We start from the raw sequence: 14,623 nt of genomic DNA, 5'->3' as shown, positions 1-14,623 counted from the left end.
TATGGTTAAATTAATACAAATGAACTAACTATATAGTTTTAGTTTAATTTCATGATTTTTAAACGTTTTCCAAAACTTTATTAAGTTTCTTGTATTTTTTATTTTGTACTTAAAATAATAAAATGTGGTTGATCTTTTAATGACCAACATGCAAATAGTCAAAATGACACTAATCGATTACATATTCGAACCAAAAAAAATAAATATCAAATCGGTAAGGTTTGTCTCTTATCGATTTTACCGTCTTAACTTGTCATTTAGGCAGACCTTGTTGGTCCGATGAACCACCAGCCTCTGATCCATTTATGATTTACACACGTGCATTAAACACCAGACGAAGGCCTTTGAGTCGTTGAAGCTAAAAAATGAATGGTATATGCATGCGGACTCACTCGGAAGCCTCTCCAATGTGCATTGCTCGACTCTAACTCCAACAAAGTGTACGTAACGTAACAATCTTAACGACAACCTAAACAACTAATAGCAATCACAATTCCTTAAAGCATTCGTTAGTGTACCATGTAAAATTCCTTGAACCATTCATTATTGACTTATAGTACCATGTAAAAAATTCCTTAATCCATATATCAAGCCATGTTTTTGTACAAGAAACCAATTTGACATTTTGAATAATTAGATTCTTTATTTTTATTTTTTTTAACTTAAATTTTGAAATAAAAATTAACAATCCATAATGTAGAACGTGATGTCTCTAAATTTGATAATGTCCGAACTTATTTGCATGGATGTTTATATATTACACTAGAACTCGTATTATTGATTATTAATTTAAACGAAGTATCACGAATTTAAACTATATTTTCATACTTTGTCTTTCACACCCGATTTTCCGCGACAAATGCAAAATCCAGATACTGAAAATTATGCAATATTAAAATTTGAAAAAATTGAAAAAGTGAAATACTAATAAAATTGAGCGACACATTTCTGATTCCAGTCTTAACTGTTACACTTTCGAGTGTCAGATCTCGTCTTTCTTCTCCAACTCGTCTATCTTCTTCTCCGATTAATCTAATCTCTCGTCGGAGATTTAGAAATGAGCACACCTACAACTTCCGGTTCGGCGGCGAAACCGACGAGACCAGCACGGTCGTCGAGTTTAGCAACTAGGTCATGTTCCAATTCCGGTTCCCTCACTTCGTTCCAAGCAATGGTGGAGCTGAAGCAAAAGATCCTTACCTCAATCTCTAAGCTCGCCGATCGAGATACATACCAGATCGCCGTCGAGGATCTCGAGAAAACTATTCAATCTCTCACTCCCGAAACCCTACCGATGTTTCTCAATTGTCTCTACGATTCGTGCTCCGATCCGAAACCTGCAGTGAAGAAGGAGTGTCTCCATCTTCTCTCCTACGTTTGTAGTCTCCATTGCGATTCGACGGCTGCGCATCTCACTAAAATCATCGCTCAGATAGTTAAACGGTTGAAGGATTCTGATTCTGGAGTTAGGGATGCTTGTAGAGATACGATTGGTGCTTTGTCTGGGATTTATCTCAAGGGAAAAGAAGAGGGGACTAATACTGGTTCAGCGTCGTTAGCGGTGGGTTTGTTCGTTAAGCCATTGTTTGAGGCAATGGGAGAGCAGAACAAAGTGGTACAATCTGGAGCTTCAATGTGTATGGCTAGGATGGTTGAATCAGCTGCTAGTCCTCCAGTTACTTCTTTCCAAAAGCTTTGCCCTAGAATTTGCAAGCTATTGAGCAATTCCAGTTTCCTTGCTAAGGCTTCCCTTTTGCCAGTTGTTTCAAGTCTCTCTCAGGTTTGCCCAGAATCCTTATAATCTCCTCCTTGTCATGCTATAGACAGCAAATGGAAGAATATGGTGAATTTTGAATATCAGTGTCAGTAAGTAGAACACAAAGTTTTAGTAAATAACACTGCTTGAGGTTTTAGTCTTAATCCGACACTTTTTCTGTTAGGTGTTGCTGAAGTTTATTGTTTGATTTGAGCATACAAGTCTCAGTGAAATTTTGAGGGGTTTAATATCTCTCTCTCTCTTTACTTCTGGTAGTTCAATGCTAGTAGGTTTAGTGGTTAAATCTGTTTATGAAAAAGAGAAGTAAAGAGCAATTACTTTGATTCAGGTGGGAGCCATTGCACCTCAGAGCTTGGAGTCATTGCTAGAAAGCATCCATGATTGCCTTGGAAGTACAGATTGGGTAACACGAAAAGCTGCGGCTGAGACCCTGACTGCATTGGCATCACATTCAAGCGGTTTAATTAAGGAAAAAACCGATTCCACCATTACCGTGCTTGAGACCTGCCGGTTTGACAAGGTAGCTATCTTTTCTTTCTCTAATTAATCTAATTCCACTATTATCGTGTTTGAGACACGTCATTTTTTACAAGGTAGCTACATTTTTCTAGTAATCTAAAGTGGTCCTGTAGTGAAGTAAACGTAAACCCCATAAGCTCTTCAATTCCTTGTAAATGTCATCAGCAGCTCAGACATATCTGTTAGTGGTTGATAGTGCTTTTGGACCTTTCTCCTCATTTGCTATGCTGATGAAACGCACAAGCAAGTAGCTTGAAATTCTCACGAAGCCTTACCTTTTGATTTTTGACTACTATATGATTTACATATCTCAAGAATTTTCAGTCATCTATAATTTTTCTTTCACTACTGAGCATTGAAATGGCTGGATGTTTTATGAAATGGATTATGGCTCTCTACACATTCATCAAAATTCTATTACTTAGGACATGGAATGATCTTCTCAAGACACTTTACTGATGGAATTTTCTTGGACAGATCAAACCTGTTAGGGAAAGTGTGACAGAGGCGCTGCAGTTATGGAAGAAGATTTCTGGAAAATATGTCGATGGTGCTTCAGATGATTCAAAGCTTTCAGCTAGTGAGCAGCTTGGATCAGAGAAGAACGGGGAGAAAAGGTCTAATCTAGCTGATCTAATGAAAAAGGAGGCATCCGATGGTTCCACTCTCTCACCAGACTCTGCTTCTAAAGGAAAAGGATGTTTTCCTGAAAAAGCAGTAGGACTGTTGAAGAAGAAAGCACCTGTCTTAAGTGATAAAGATTTTAATCCTGAGTTTTTCCAAAGACTAGAAAGAAGGCAATCCGTGGAAGTAGTAGTTCCTCGTAGATGTAAAAACAATGATGAGGAAGAATCAGGACTCGATGATCTCAATGCCATGGGATCTTCAAATCGCCTCAAGAACACCCAAGCAGATGATAAACAGGTAAAAGGTAGGTTTGATGGGAACGGATCACAAGCAAGGACATCTGGTGATGATAAGGCTGGTGTTGTAAACGGAAAAGAGACACCTGGACATCACGCTCCTGTCTCCAATACTGATAACCAATCTGAAGGATCCTTCACAAGTAATAGAGGAAATTGGTCAGCCATCCAGAGGCAGTTGTTGCAGCTAGAGAGACAACAAACAAATCTTATGAACATGCTCCAAGAGTTTATTGGTGGCTCACATGACAGTATGGTGACCTTGGAGGGCAGAGTAAGGGGTTTAGAAAGGATTGTTGAAGACATGGCAAGAGATCTTTCGATATCATCAGGTCGTAGGGCTAATCTCACAGCTGGGTTTGGCAAATATAATAGTTTTGCTAACTATCCAACTGGAAAGTATAATGGTCGAGCTCCAGGGGAAAGAGGCTCACAAACAGATGGAGCTATGAGGGGGAGAATGTGGAATTCTGACATGGCAGATGACTGGTTCATACCTCCACATGCTGCTTCCAGAAACGGACAAGCCGGGCCAAGAAGATCACCTCGGTCAGAACAATATGAGAATGAGCACATGGGTAATGGCAGGAGAGGGTGGGATAATAAAGCATCTGGAACTATTAGATTTGGTGAAGGCCCTTCAGCAAGAAGTGTGTGGCAAGCATCAAAGGATGAAGCTACACTTGAAGCTATTAGAGTAGCCGGCGAGGATGGTGCAGTCCCTCGTCCAACCCGAGTGGCTGTTGCCCCTGAAGCTGAAGCCATGGGAGATGATGATAACGAAGGGCAGGAACGTGACCCGATATGGGTTTCATGGAGTAATGCAATGCACTCACTCCGTGTTGGTGACATTGATGCTGCTTACGCAGAAGTCCTCTGTGCTGGTGACCAGCACTTGGTCATCAAGCTGATGGACAAGACGGGACCTTCTCTTGACCAGATGTCGAATGAGATTGCCAATGAAGCTCTAAACTTCATCTCTCAGTTTCTGCTGGATCATAGTCTCTACGACATTTGCTTATCTTGGAGTCAACAGGTACATCTCTTACAGTACATTACTGGGTTCCAAGAATCACACATATGTTTTGTCTTTAACCTCTCTTTCTCTCTTTTTGCCATTCCATTTGCAGCTGTTGGAATTGGTTTTACAAGACGGTGCAGACACGTTTGGAGTTCCAATGGAACTGAAGACAGAGATCTTGTACAACTTACAAGACGCATGTTCGACTATGGATCCACCTGAAGACTGGGAAGGTCCTGCGCCGGAACAGCTCGTGGTGCAGTTGGCATCAGTTTGGGAAATCGATCTCCAACAGTTCGACAAGTAAACATGAGCTTGTGAACGGAGCTTTAACTTCAGTACCGTTGTTGTTCATAATTTTCGTACAGACAGGATTCAACATCTAGACTCTAGAGTCTAGAGTTTGATTTTTCTTATTAAAAACCCGTAAAAGATGACTGGAATTGATCAAATATTGCTATGTATTTGAGTTTTACAATATTTTGTCATTCTTCCTTTTGCTTAATTGAAAAAGCCGGAACTTTGAAGAACAAATAAATAAGACAGAAATTATTTTAAGAATATCATTAATAAATCCCTAATTTTATAACAGACTTTTAAAATAAAGTTTTTTGTTTTTGTTTTGGCCAGACAAAATTAATTAATTTATAATATGATACGAGTTTGAGACAATTATCCATTTAACTTTTTTTTTTTGGTAATCATTGATCCATGTAAATTTTAATGTTTTTATTTTTGTCAAATTGGAATTCTCGACATAGAAAACAGAAACAATTACAAATAGTTTTTGAATGTACACAATTTGCATGAGAAAAAAATCAAGAAATTACCTAAAAATAATAGTGTGTATATAAATAATCTTACTTGGTTTTGAGTTCAATCATCTAGATATGTAATTTTGTGAGATGCCAATACATTCATATATATAAATACGCATTTTCTTATCTTATACACACTACTCTAAGGCAAATAGCCAAATACCATCCACGCCAATTGATACATTCAATAGTTTTATATGTCATTGGTGTATATAGAAAAAAAAAATGTCATTTGTGTATATCAAAGCTTTATCTAAATGAAATATTTTCCTTAAAAACTGTATAATATATTAAAAGATTTTATTAATTCGACCATGATTTCAGTATTGTATAAATAAGTTAGGTTTTTTTCCCAACAATTCGATCTATTATAAAGCTTATTCATATACTTATTATGCATTAGTTTATGTATCGCCTTCCTACACTGAACAAAGGGGTGGAACAGGTGTAGGAATTCCAACAACTCCTGAAACTATATTCTCTGTTCTCCCATGGGAGCTCGGACCAGAATTCCACCAGCAACCTCTCGTTGACGAAGCATGTAGGAGCTGGACGTTTTTCTGTAAAGACCCTCCCAAAAATAATTACCCTACAATGGGTGAGACTTCATTGTACTGGAAAAAAAAAGAAATCCCATTTGATAAGGATTGATACATATGAAGTTTTTCATGCCATATATTCCCTCATTGCCAGTGTAATCTCAAAACCTCGAGGGAAACAGGGTGATTCAGAGCTTATCTATACTCCCACATGGGTGTGTATTTGTTCTGTTTGACTCTTAATGCGACCAAATCAACTTTTTGAATATATGACTTTGGCAAAAACAAATTTTTAAACTCCAACCCGTTTGTGAAATAAATAATAGAAATGATGAAATTACAGAGGTTGTGATAAACAACGGTTTAGTCTCATAGATGAGTCAGAAACTAGTGATTAGTAGTCACTAGTTGAAGAATTTTTTATCTTTCTTTTATTGTTACTCAAACTAGTGCTCCATAGTTGGCAACTGCTTTCATTGTCAAGAAAAAAAGTAGACCTCATTTAAAAGTTTTCATCAAGGTCATTCTACAAGAGTCCTACTACTAAAAAGATCCAATTATCGAGTCCCTGGCGTGTGTTTGGCGATTATGACTTTGATGAAAGGGTGTGAAGAGGTAACTCATCTCATATTTGTATAGCTATTTTTTGCTGGTGCAGAACAACACTGCACAATCAACACTCTGACATTTTAACATGATGTAGGTCATTGTGAATGATGAATGATCCATTCTCTTGGCATGCCGAGTTGAGGATGTTATATTTTCAACTCCCCGCCTATTTATCTTTGAAACCTATTGCAAAATTCACCAAAGGTTTGACATGGGGTAAGTTCCCACGTATTTGGTTGTATATGTGTCCACATAGCTCAAGGCTTGATGCCAAGATTGGAAGTGTAATCATGGAGCCTACTCAGCCCAACGTGTAAGAAGAATACATCTTAAAAAAATCTATAACATCATTCTTATCCTAGTCCTTGATGTTTGAAATTTATACAATCTAATCTCGTTTCGGCTTTATGCAGGCCTGAGCAGTTGACAAACCACAACAAAGGCTTACTTGTAACACACACAAGCGCAAGAAACTCGCTAATCAATTTTTGTTGTTGCTGTGGATTCCTTTCCTTGGTAAAACTCAGCTTTGCTTAACTCGAATCATTTTCTTGTTTTTGCTCTGAAAATTTACCTTTTACTTTTATTATGGAGGTGTTCTATCTGAAAGGTTAGATCCACACGTTGGAACATTCACCAACCAAATTAGCCTTTTGTTTAACCTTGGCAGTGCAAGCACAAATGAAACCTTTGGCATTAACCTTAACATCAGCTACAAATCCCAACTCTCCTACAACCACAACCATCACAGATGCCTTAGCAGATCGTAAGCTTTTTATATCAAATTCAATATTCTTCCGTTCTTTTATTTCTCGATCGCTGATTTTGTGCAATCTGATTCTCTACAAGTCTCAAACTTTTTCAAGATAAGTGGTAATCTGTTGGCAATGACTCTATCCTTTCAATGAATCTTTGGGGTTCTATACGTTAAGCTTTTAGTGTTGAGTACTCTCTCATTAGATAAGTTGTCGTGTTGCTTTGAGTATTGTTCATAACTTGTCAAACATCGATATATAATAGTGTTAGTTATTTATTGTTAATAAATATCAGTGAGATAAGATGTTTTTTTTTCTTTTCACAAAATGTTCTTTTTATTTAGAAACAGAGAGGTTCCAAACATTACAAAAGTGGGTACAGATAAGATGTCTTAGTGCTTGACAAATTTATTTATTGATGATGATCTTCAAGAGTTTCTGATAAAATCTACTCTCTGGGAACAGTCGATCGCATCCAAGCCATTTCGCTTCTCATTTTTGGTCCATTTGTTGACTATTTCTTGAGAGTCAGATTCATTTCTACTTACAAGATGACTTAATGGTGCTGACACGGTAAAATCCAAAAATATCATAATCCCATTTATATATGCTTTGGCGAAAACAATAACTTAAAGGGTTTTTTCTTTTCTTTCTTTTCTCTCTTTTCTGATTTACAAGTAACGATCACATGGAAAAAAATAGAAGTCACTAAGAAACTGCAACAAGGAACAAATTAAGAACACTAACACAGTTTCATTGATTCCGACCGTCCGGTTGATGTTCAGATTTGGTAGTGGAAATGAGATTGAAGAAAGAATCGCCGGAATCTGAGAGGTATTGTAGGAGACGACGAAAGCTCGACCTGAGAGGTATCTGAGAGGTATTGCAGGAGACGACGAAAGCTCTGAGATACTCAGAGAGCCGAAACTTGTCGAGGAAGAAAGAAGAAGAGAATCTGCGGTTCTATTGCTTACAAAACGAGGTCGTTTGCTTTCCACAATGACACACGAACCCTTTTCCGGGCGAATCCAAATACTTGAAATTTGGGCATTGTTGGGCCTAAAGGAAGCCCAAACTTGTTTATAAAAGCTTACGGTTCTCCGCCGTCGTCTCTTACTACAAAAAAAAAAAAATTATACCTTAAGCTTTTTACTCTGGTTCTTTCTTTGTGAACAACAACAACATCCCACCGGAAGAATTGATAAATTGAGTGAAACTTTATTCCTCTTCATCATCGACATCCTTCTCTTTCTTCAATTCGGTAAGATTTCTTGGAGCAGACTCTAGATCGATTTTAAACCAATTGTTATTTTTTGTTGTTGTCGGGTGTGTTTTTATGTCAATCTCTTGCTCTCATTGCTGGCCTGGGTAACCAAGTTTGAGCTTATTCCTTTTGATTCTGCCCGGATCTCTGATTTTTTAAGGTGAGATTCCTAAACATGTCAATTACTGTTTTTTTTTAAACATTCTCAATTTTCTTGAGTTGGTGACGTTTTCGAGATTTAGTTGATTAGTGCAAGACGACAAGTGATGAAAAGACAGACAAAGGCTTCAAGTTTGTTGATAACTGCTGTCTAAGGAGTTTCCCTTGAGACATTCTGACTCTGACGTAAGAGGTAAAAAGTTAAAAATAATACTCGACACTTACTTGGAATTTAAAACTGAGTTGGTTTTGAAGAAATTTTTTTCTAATTCTTTTGCAGAAGAAGAAAAGACTCTTTATTAGTCTCTGTCTCTATGGACACAGATCTGATCAGCAATCTCCCCGATGATGTTCTTGGCAAAATCCTGTCTTTAGTTCCGACAAAGCTTGCTGCTGCAACGTCGGTTCTGTCCAAGAGGTGGAGGAATCTGCTTCCGCTTGTAGATAGCCTTGATTTTGACGAAACGATGCTTTTCTATCCCGACAACAAAGACGGAGAGGACGAAGCATCTAGTTACGAGAGTGGTCAACGTCGACGTCATAGCTTCTCTCATTTCGTGGACAAAACGCTTGCTCTGTTAAGCAATGCTCCTCTTACCGAGAAATTCTCTCTTAAATGCTATCACGAAGATGATGGAGCTCGTATCAACCGTTGGATTCGCACCGCGCTAGAACGTGGCTGCTTGGAGCTAAACTTAGAGGCAGCCAATTATCTACCTATAGATTCTCAGTATTTCACTAGCAACACACTGGTTAAACTCACCATTTCCGATGGATTTTATCCTGGAGGCCATCTTCTTCCTTTTGGGGGTGTGTTTTTCCCTGCGCTCAAAACACTTACTCTCGTTTCAGTTTGTTTTACAAGTGTTGAGATGATTAACTTCTTCATCCATGGATGCCCTGCGCTTGAGGAATTATTCCTATGCGTTTGGATGCAATACATGTCAAGTCCAAACGTAAAGCGAGTTACCATCACTAGTGATTTTGATGACGATATCCAACGTCCTAGCATGGTGCTGAAGACACCGAGTCTTGTGTACCTTGACTACTCCAGTTATGTCGCTGGAAACTATTATGTTGTTTTGGATTCGCTAGTCGAAGCTAGACTGGATCTTCGATTATATGAGCCAATCATCTATGATGAGGATGGTTTGTGGAATGCAGAAGTTTTTGGCAATATTACGAATCTGATTGAGGCGATCAGAACCATTAAGATCCTTCACTTGTCTCCTAGTTCTCTCGAGGTCAGCTTCTTCTCTTGAGTCTTCACATGATGCAGGAGAGAGCCAGTCTAGTGCTAGCTAGCAAGGTCTTTAACTTATTTATATATGGCTTACACATATCAGGTGTTTTACTATTGTTGTGATTTGCCGGTGTTGGAAGATCTCGTTAATTTATCTATCGAAAGTGACAAGGAAAAAGGCTGGGAAGTAATGCCAAGGCTGCTCAACAAGTCCCCAAATCTACAAACTTTAGTCGTCAAGGTATTATCATCTTTTCAAGAAAACACACATAAATTCTGTTCCTTCTTGTCATTATACATGTCAAATGGTGGTGTGGTTTCAGGGTCTTGTGCACAGAGTTACATATTGTTGTGGAGACGCGTGCGCTTGCATCCGTATGAAGGACAGGGAGATAGTATCCTGTTTGTCGAGGTGTCGAGTGAAGGTGCTTAAGATTTTAGGGTACGGAGGAAGTTTTAGAGAGCTGAAACAAATGAGGCATTTTTTGGGGAAGTTGAAATGTCTCGAAACTGTGAAAGTTGGCGTTAAAGAGGGCAGCAAAAAGAGTAACTACTTGGTAGCTAATGTAATGGCTCTCCCCAGAGTTTCATCAAAATGCAAGATTCAATTCATATGATTTCTCCCTCTTTCTCTCTCGTGGTTATGCATTTGTTTAAAGTTTAGAAATTTGTTTTTGCAAAAGCATATATGCATTCTTCTCAAAATTTTCGTTTAAGAGTTTCTTACACTATCTAACACAAGAAAACAGAGTTATGCACACAAAAAAGGATTTTACTATGTCAAACCTTTTTAAAAAGATGATTTAGAAAAACAGTAATTATGATAGTTCCAGCTGCTTCTAACAATGAGAATAATGATGAAGAAATGTTAAAAAAAGCAATTTTTTTCTTAAGGCTGAAAAGGTTTTGCTGAAATGGTTTCGGGCTTCGATAAGGCTGGCCCTAAAACGTTTTTTTTCTTCATTGTTGTTTTTTTCTTTTTCTTTCTTCGATCTAAAGCTCTCTTCTTCTTCTTCAAACGGAGCTCTCTTCTTCTTCTTCAACCTTTGTTCTTCGATCTCTGTCTTTTTTTTTTTTATCTCTTCTTCGATTGTAAGAAAAGGTATGATTTGTCTCTCTATACATTTCATCTTTCTTATTTTGACACTTTGATCGATTCTCTATTTTTTGGAATCTGATTCATATGTTTGGGGTTTAATAGTTTCAGCTCAAAGAAATCTGGGTTAAAGTGTGTTTGAAATTGTGGATCGATTCATAGATTCTCGATACCAATAGGTACTTGTGAATTTCTAAGTTTTTGGGTTTTTATCTTTCCCCTTGTTGTATATGATGTGTTAGAATTCATAAGCTGCAGATTCTATCTTTTTGGTTGGATATGTCTCTGTTTGAAGTTATATATTTATAGTTTTGAATTCATAGGATGTGGTGATACGTTTGTAATCTCGTGCCATATCTTTGGTTTGTCAAAGAGAGTGTGTTTTAATGTCAATTTCTGGGTAACCAAGTTTGAGCTTATTCCTTTTGATTCTGCCCGGCTCTCTGATTTTTTAAGGTGAGATTCCTAAGCATGTCAATTACTTTTTTTTTTTTTTTTTTAACATTCTCAATTTTCTTGAGTTGGTGACGTTTTCGAGATTTTGTTGATTAGTGCAAGACGACAAGTGATGAAAAGATAGAGACAAAGAAAGGCTTCAAGTTTGTTGATAACTGCTGTCTAAAGAGTTCGTTCCCTTGAGAGATTCTGACTCTGACATAAGAGGTAAAAAAGTTCAAATACTCAACACTTACTTGGAATTTAAAAGAACACTGATTTGTTGATATTATAAGGTATAAAAATATTTCGTCTTCTCAAAATCCAATTCTTCATCATATTATAAGTTCCCCCAACCGGAAGAGAAATTCAAAGATCAGAAAACGGTGAAAGATGCGACGACGACCAGGAATTGGAGGATTACAAAAGGCCGCAGCTGCTAGGGTATTGATCCTAAACCCAATTTCATTGTTTTCTCTCGAATCAGATTTGATTGAATTTGGGCTTTTAATTCTCTATACATCAAAAACAGGATCAGTACCGGTTACTAGGAGAAAATGTAGCCAAGTTACGGACTGATATGATGAAAGAACAGCTCTCCACGTTCCGTTCCCAGCTTGAAGAGTTCGCTCGTAAACACAAGGTCGTTATTTGTTGATTCTTTTTTATATTTTGTTGTTGTTGTGTTTGCTGTTGTTTTGTCATCGTCTTGATTTCGTAATAAGAACATGTAGTTTAATAACATTTTCCTGAATTTGATAAAATTGTGGTGAAAAGAGGCATAATTTTTTCTTTGGTTGCAGAATGACATTCGTAAGAATCCTGCCTTCAGGGCTCAGTTCCATGAAATGTGTGCTAACATTGGTGTGGATCCTCTTGCTTCTAACAAGGGTTTCTGGGCTGAGCTCCTTGGTATTGGTGACTTCTACTATGAACTTGGTATGTTTGCTCTCTCTTTCTAGTGCCACTGAAGAAGATGCTTCTGATTTTTGGTTAGCTATGAGTCTTAAGGGATATAAAATCTCTTGTGTACTTTTTTCTCTTGTTTTGAATTGGACATGCCCTCTGTGATATTAGAAAGCAGGGATGTAACAATTTTCGTGAATTCATTAAATAGGAGTTCAGATTATTGAAGTTTGCATGCTTACAAGATCACATAATGGAGGTTTGATCAGCTTGCAAGAGCTCTGCAACCATCTTCGTCAGAGAAGGAAGAAAGACCGTGAAGCTGTGACTGAAGATGATTGTCTTCGAGCTATTAGCAAGCTAAAGGTTTCTATCTAACTTGTGTTTTTCTTTTTTCTTTCAGATTTTTAATCAATGGGAAAATTTTGAACTGTTCTTGCTGGTATCTTGGGATTTTCTCCTCAGGTATTGGGTAGCGGATTTGAGGTTATCACTATTGGCAAGAAAAAGCTTGTCCGTTCAGTACCCACAGAGCTGAACAAAGACCATAACCAGATTTTGGAGTTGGCTCAGGTTATAATCATATGAGATACATATTTCCACAAAAGAAAACAACTATTACATGTGTTACATTATATCTTAGTAGTTCTACCTGAAGTAACTCAAGGATTTCTGTTGCTTTCCGCACAGGGCCAAGGCTTTGTGATTGTGGAAGAGGTACAAAGACGCCTCTCATGGACATCTGGTCGCGTTATAGATGCTCTCGAAACTTTGTTAGAGGTATGCATTTGCAATTCATTGCTTCAATTGGATTATGTGCTTCAATACTTCTATTATACTGATAGATGCAATGCAACCTATGCGAGTCCTGAAACCTTGCAATTCTATTATTCATTTTCAGGAGGGCCTTGCCATGATCGACAATGGCCATAAAGACGGAAAGTGTCGGTACTGGTTTCCCTGTGTTTCTTCGGTTTACTCATCCATCGGATCTGATACTTAAATGGTACATGCTCAGTTGTTTTGCTTGTTTTATACAGTATTAAATACAGTCACACTCGTTACATATAAATTACGAAGAAATCTTTTCAGTATATTACTGAAATTTTCTTGTACATGTATCACTCTGTAAAAAAAATATTTATGCTTGGTTGTTGGAGATTTCGGTTTCTTCTATCCAGTCAGAGTTTGGCTCACTCCATGACCTAGGTCTCACCCCAAGCTGGAAATAAAACACCATCTCCAATGCCTCAAAGACCTTACTCTCATCCAGAACATTGTTCCATGCTCCACTCACGATGCAGTAATTGTTGTTATACGGTGCTCGATGATGTTCCGCATGCTGTCTCCGTGAAACAAGTAACCCCATGTCCTGCAACGCGACCACGAGAGGTGGAAGCTTGCTCTTGGTTCCATGTGCCCAAGCATGGAATTGCTGGCTAAACAATATGCAAAATGCAAATGTGCACACAAAGCCGTGAAACACAGGGTCGTTAAATGCAAGGTCTAGTGGAAGAACTGTGAAGGTTATGACTTGAGCCAGAGCGTGTAGATTGTTGGCAAATTGCCGTCTGGTGATTGTCCAAGGCCACTTGTGGTGACCCTGAAATGCTTCGATTTGGGTTCCTACTACAGGTGTTGACTCATCACCGTAGTTATCAATGGCCCAGTGGTAGACACCGGAACCTAGATCAGCTAAGATGTACCCTGCATAACCGGCTAAAGCTGGTTCGAGGCAGAGATGAGAATCAAACCCTCCAATGACAGATTTAGCTAAAGAGACAAACAAAGTGGTGCAGCCCGCTGCAACCCATAACCGGTGAGTCCATGTCGATTTCAAAGTTGGGTCATTGGACAGAGGAGGGCTGGCAAGGCGTTGCTCAACCACAAGCTTCTCACGGTTAGGGCGAGGCTTGGTCGATTGCAGAGATTGGTCGTTGGACAGAGGAAGATTCACAGTGCGTTGCTCTACCAGAAGCTTCTCACGATTAGGCTGAGGCTTGGTGGTAGTAACAGAGCAGGTGACACGTACACGGAGAAGCGAGGGACGGTGGCTTTTTGGGATGTTGGTGATAGGTCGTAGAGGGTACTTGGTTGGAAGTGATACAGCCATTGAGAGTGATTGCAGGTGAAAGTTGTCAAATGTTCTCGTTTTCTCGACGGCATAACCACATGATAGAGGACGAGATTACGCTCAAGTTATGTTGTGGTGTACGTTAGTGTTGCGTGGGGCTATTCTGATCACTAGCACATTACCAAGTTGGTTGGTTATACCAACTGTCAAACTTATAAAATAGTTTTCAAATTTGGATTCTTAGTTTCTAAAAGTTACAAATTAAAACCCAACATTTCAAAAATGTTCTATTAGACCCACCTACCCAAAAAATAATTTTTGTTCGGTTTCTCAATCAGTTATTCTGGTTTAGTTTGAAATTCGATTAGATTGGTATATTTGGATTGTGTTTGTCTTATTTTAATAGATGCGAAATTCGAATATGTTAGAACGTTTGACCAACAAAAATGGTTATACTAAATTAAATTAATTTGAATGTATCATTA

The 14,623-nt window shown here is 38.2% G+C and overlaps 4 protein-coding genes, 3 long non-coding RNA genes and 1 pseudogene across 17 annotated transcripts; 4 read left to right on the top strand and 4 right to left on the bottom strand.

Moving 5' to 3' along the window:
- The first annotated feature begins 877 nt into the window (after positions 1 to 877).
- Positions 878 to 4,842, top strand: TOR1 (ARM repeat superfamily protein). The gene is made up of 4 exons (NM_118840.5): positions 878 to 1,780; positions 2,106 to 2,297; positions 2,774 to 4,255; positions 4,350 to 4,842. The coding sequence occupies exons 1-4, from the start codon at positions 1,058 to 1,060 to the stop codon at positions 4,545 to 4,547; spliced, it is 2,595 nt and encodes an 864-aa protein (NP_194436.2). The 5' UTR covers positions 878 to 1,057; the 3' UTR covers positions 4,548 to 4,842.
- Positions 4,843 to 5,379: 537 nt separating this feature from the next.
- On the top strand, positions 5,380 to 5,814 carry AT4G07765. The gene has a single exon (NR_142156.1). It is a non-coding gene; the product is annotated as an other RNA (long non-coding RNA).
- AT4G07775 lies at positions 5,531 to 5,779 on the bottom strand. The gene has a single exon (NR_142157.1). It is a non-coding gene; the product is annotated as an other RNA (long non-coding RNA).
- A 1,003-nt stretch (positions 5,815 to 6,817) lies between the features above and the next one.
- Positions 6,818 to 7,048, bottom strand: AT4G27052 (annotated as a pseudogene). Its single transcript has one exon.
- Positions 7,049 to 7,622: 574 nt separating this feature from the next.
- Positions 7,623 to 7,857, bottom strand: AT4G07745. Its single transcript, NR_142155.1, has one exon. It is a non-coding gene; the product is annotated as an other RNA (long non-coding RNA).
- A 209-nt stretch (positions 7,858 to 8,066) lies between these two features.
- AT4G27050 (F-box/RNI-like superfamily protein) lies at positions 8,067 to 10,457 on the top strand. Of its 5 annotated transcripts, NM_001084982.1 has the most exons (6): positions 8,077 to 8,222; positions 8,339 to 8,385; positions 8,476 to 8,577; positions 8,665 to 9,628; positions 9,731 to 9,868; positions 9,951 to 10,328. In NM_001084982.1, the coding sequence occupies exons 4-6, from the start codon at positions 8,699 to 8,701 to the stop codon at positions 10,242 to 10,244; spliced, it is 1,362 nt and encodes a 453-aa protein (NP_001078451.1). In that variant the 5' UTR covers positions 8,077 to 8,222; positions 8,339 to 8,385; positions 8,476 to 8,577; positions 8,665 to 8,698; the 3' UTR covers positions 10,245 to 10,328. The 5 variants fall into 5 exon arrangements, with proteins under 5 accessions (NP_001328988.1, NP_194435.1, NP_001078451.1 ...); NM_001341836.1 differs by lacking the exon at positions 8,339 to 8,385 and having other exon boundaries at positions 8,067 to 8,222; positions 9,951 to 10,457; NM_118839.4 differs by having other exon boundaries at positions 8,067 to 8,385; positions 8,468 to 8,577; positions 9,951 to 10,457.
- Positions 10,458 to 10,488: 31 nt separating this feature from the next.
- VPS22 (EAP30/Vps36 family protein) lies at positions 10,489 to 13,243 on the top strand (the record flags this gene model as incomplete). Of its 6 annotated transcripts, none has more annotated exons than NM_001125595.2 (11): positions 10,489 to 10,729; positions 10,829 to 10,902; positions 11,047 to 11,179; positions 11,276 to 11,386; positions 11,506 to 11,602; positions 11,691 to 11,801; positions 11,962 to 12,097; positions 12,276 to 12,430; positions 12,530 to 12,637; positions 12,755 to 12,844; positions 12,966 to 13,239. In NM_001125595.2, exons 5-11 carry the CDS (start codon positions 11,552 to 11,554, stop codon positions 13,065 to 13,067), a joined length of 753 nt encoding a protein of 250 aa, NP_001119067.1. In that variant the 5' UTR covers positions 10,489 to 10,729; positions 10,829 to 10,902; positions 11,047 to 11,179; positions 11,276 to 11,386; positions 11,506 to 11,551. The 6 variants fall into 6 exon arrangements, with proteins under 6 accessions (NP_001119067.1, NP_194434.2, NP_001328604.1 ...); NM_118838.5 differs by having other exon boundaries at positions 11,455 to 11,602; NM_001341834.1 differs by having other exon boundaries at positions 10,490 to 10,729; positions 10,829 to 11,179; positions 11,276 to 11,602; positions 12,966 to 13,067.
- FADA (fatty acid desaturase A) lies at positions 13,058 to 14,315 on the bottom strand. Its single transcript, NM_118837.2, has one exon — positions 13,058 to 14,207. The coding sequence runs from the start codon at positions 14,175 to 14,177 to the stop codon at positions 13,206 to 13,208; it is 972 nt and encodes a 323-aa protein (NP_194433.1). The 5' UTR covers positions 14,178 to 14,207; the 3' UTR covers positions 13,058 to 13,205.
- Between the last annotated feature and the right edge of the window lie 308 nt (positions 14,316 to 14,623).

Source organism: Arabidopsis thaliana, chromosome 4, assembly GCF_000001735.4.
Source record: "Arabidopsis thaliana chromosome 4, partial sequence".
NCBI classification, from domain to species: Eukaryota; Viridiplantae; Streptophyta; class Magnoliopsida; order Brassicales; family Brassicaceae; genus Arabidopsis; species Arabidopsis thaliana.
The sequence above is the reverse complement of the archived record's forward strand: the minus strand, read 5'-3'. Positions and strand labels throughout refer to the sequence as shown.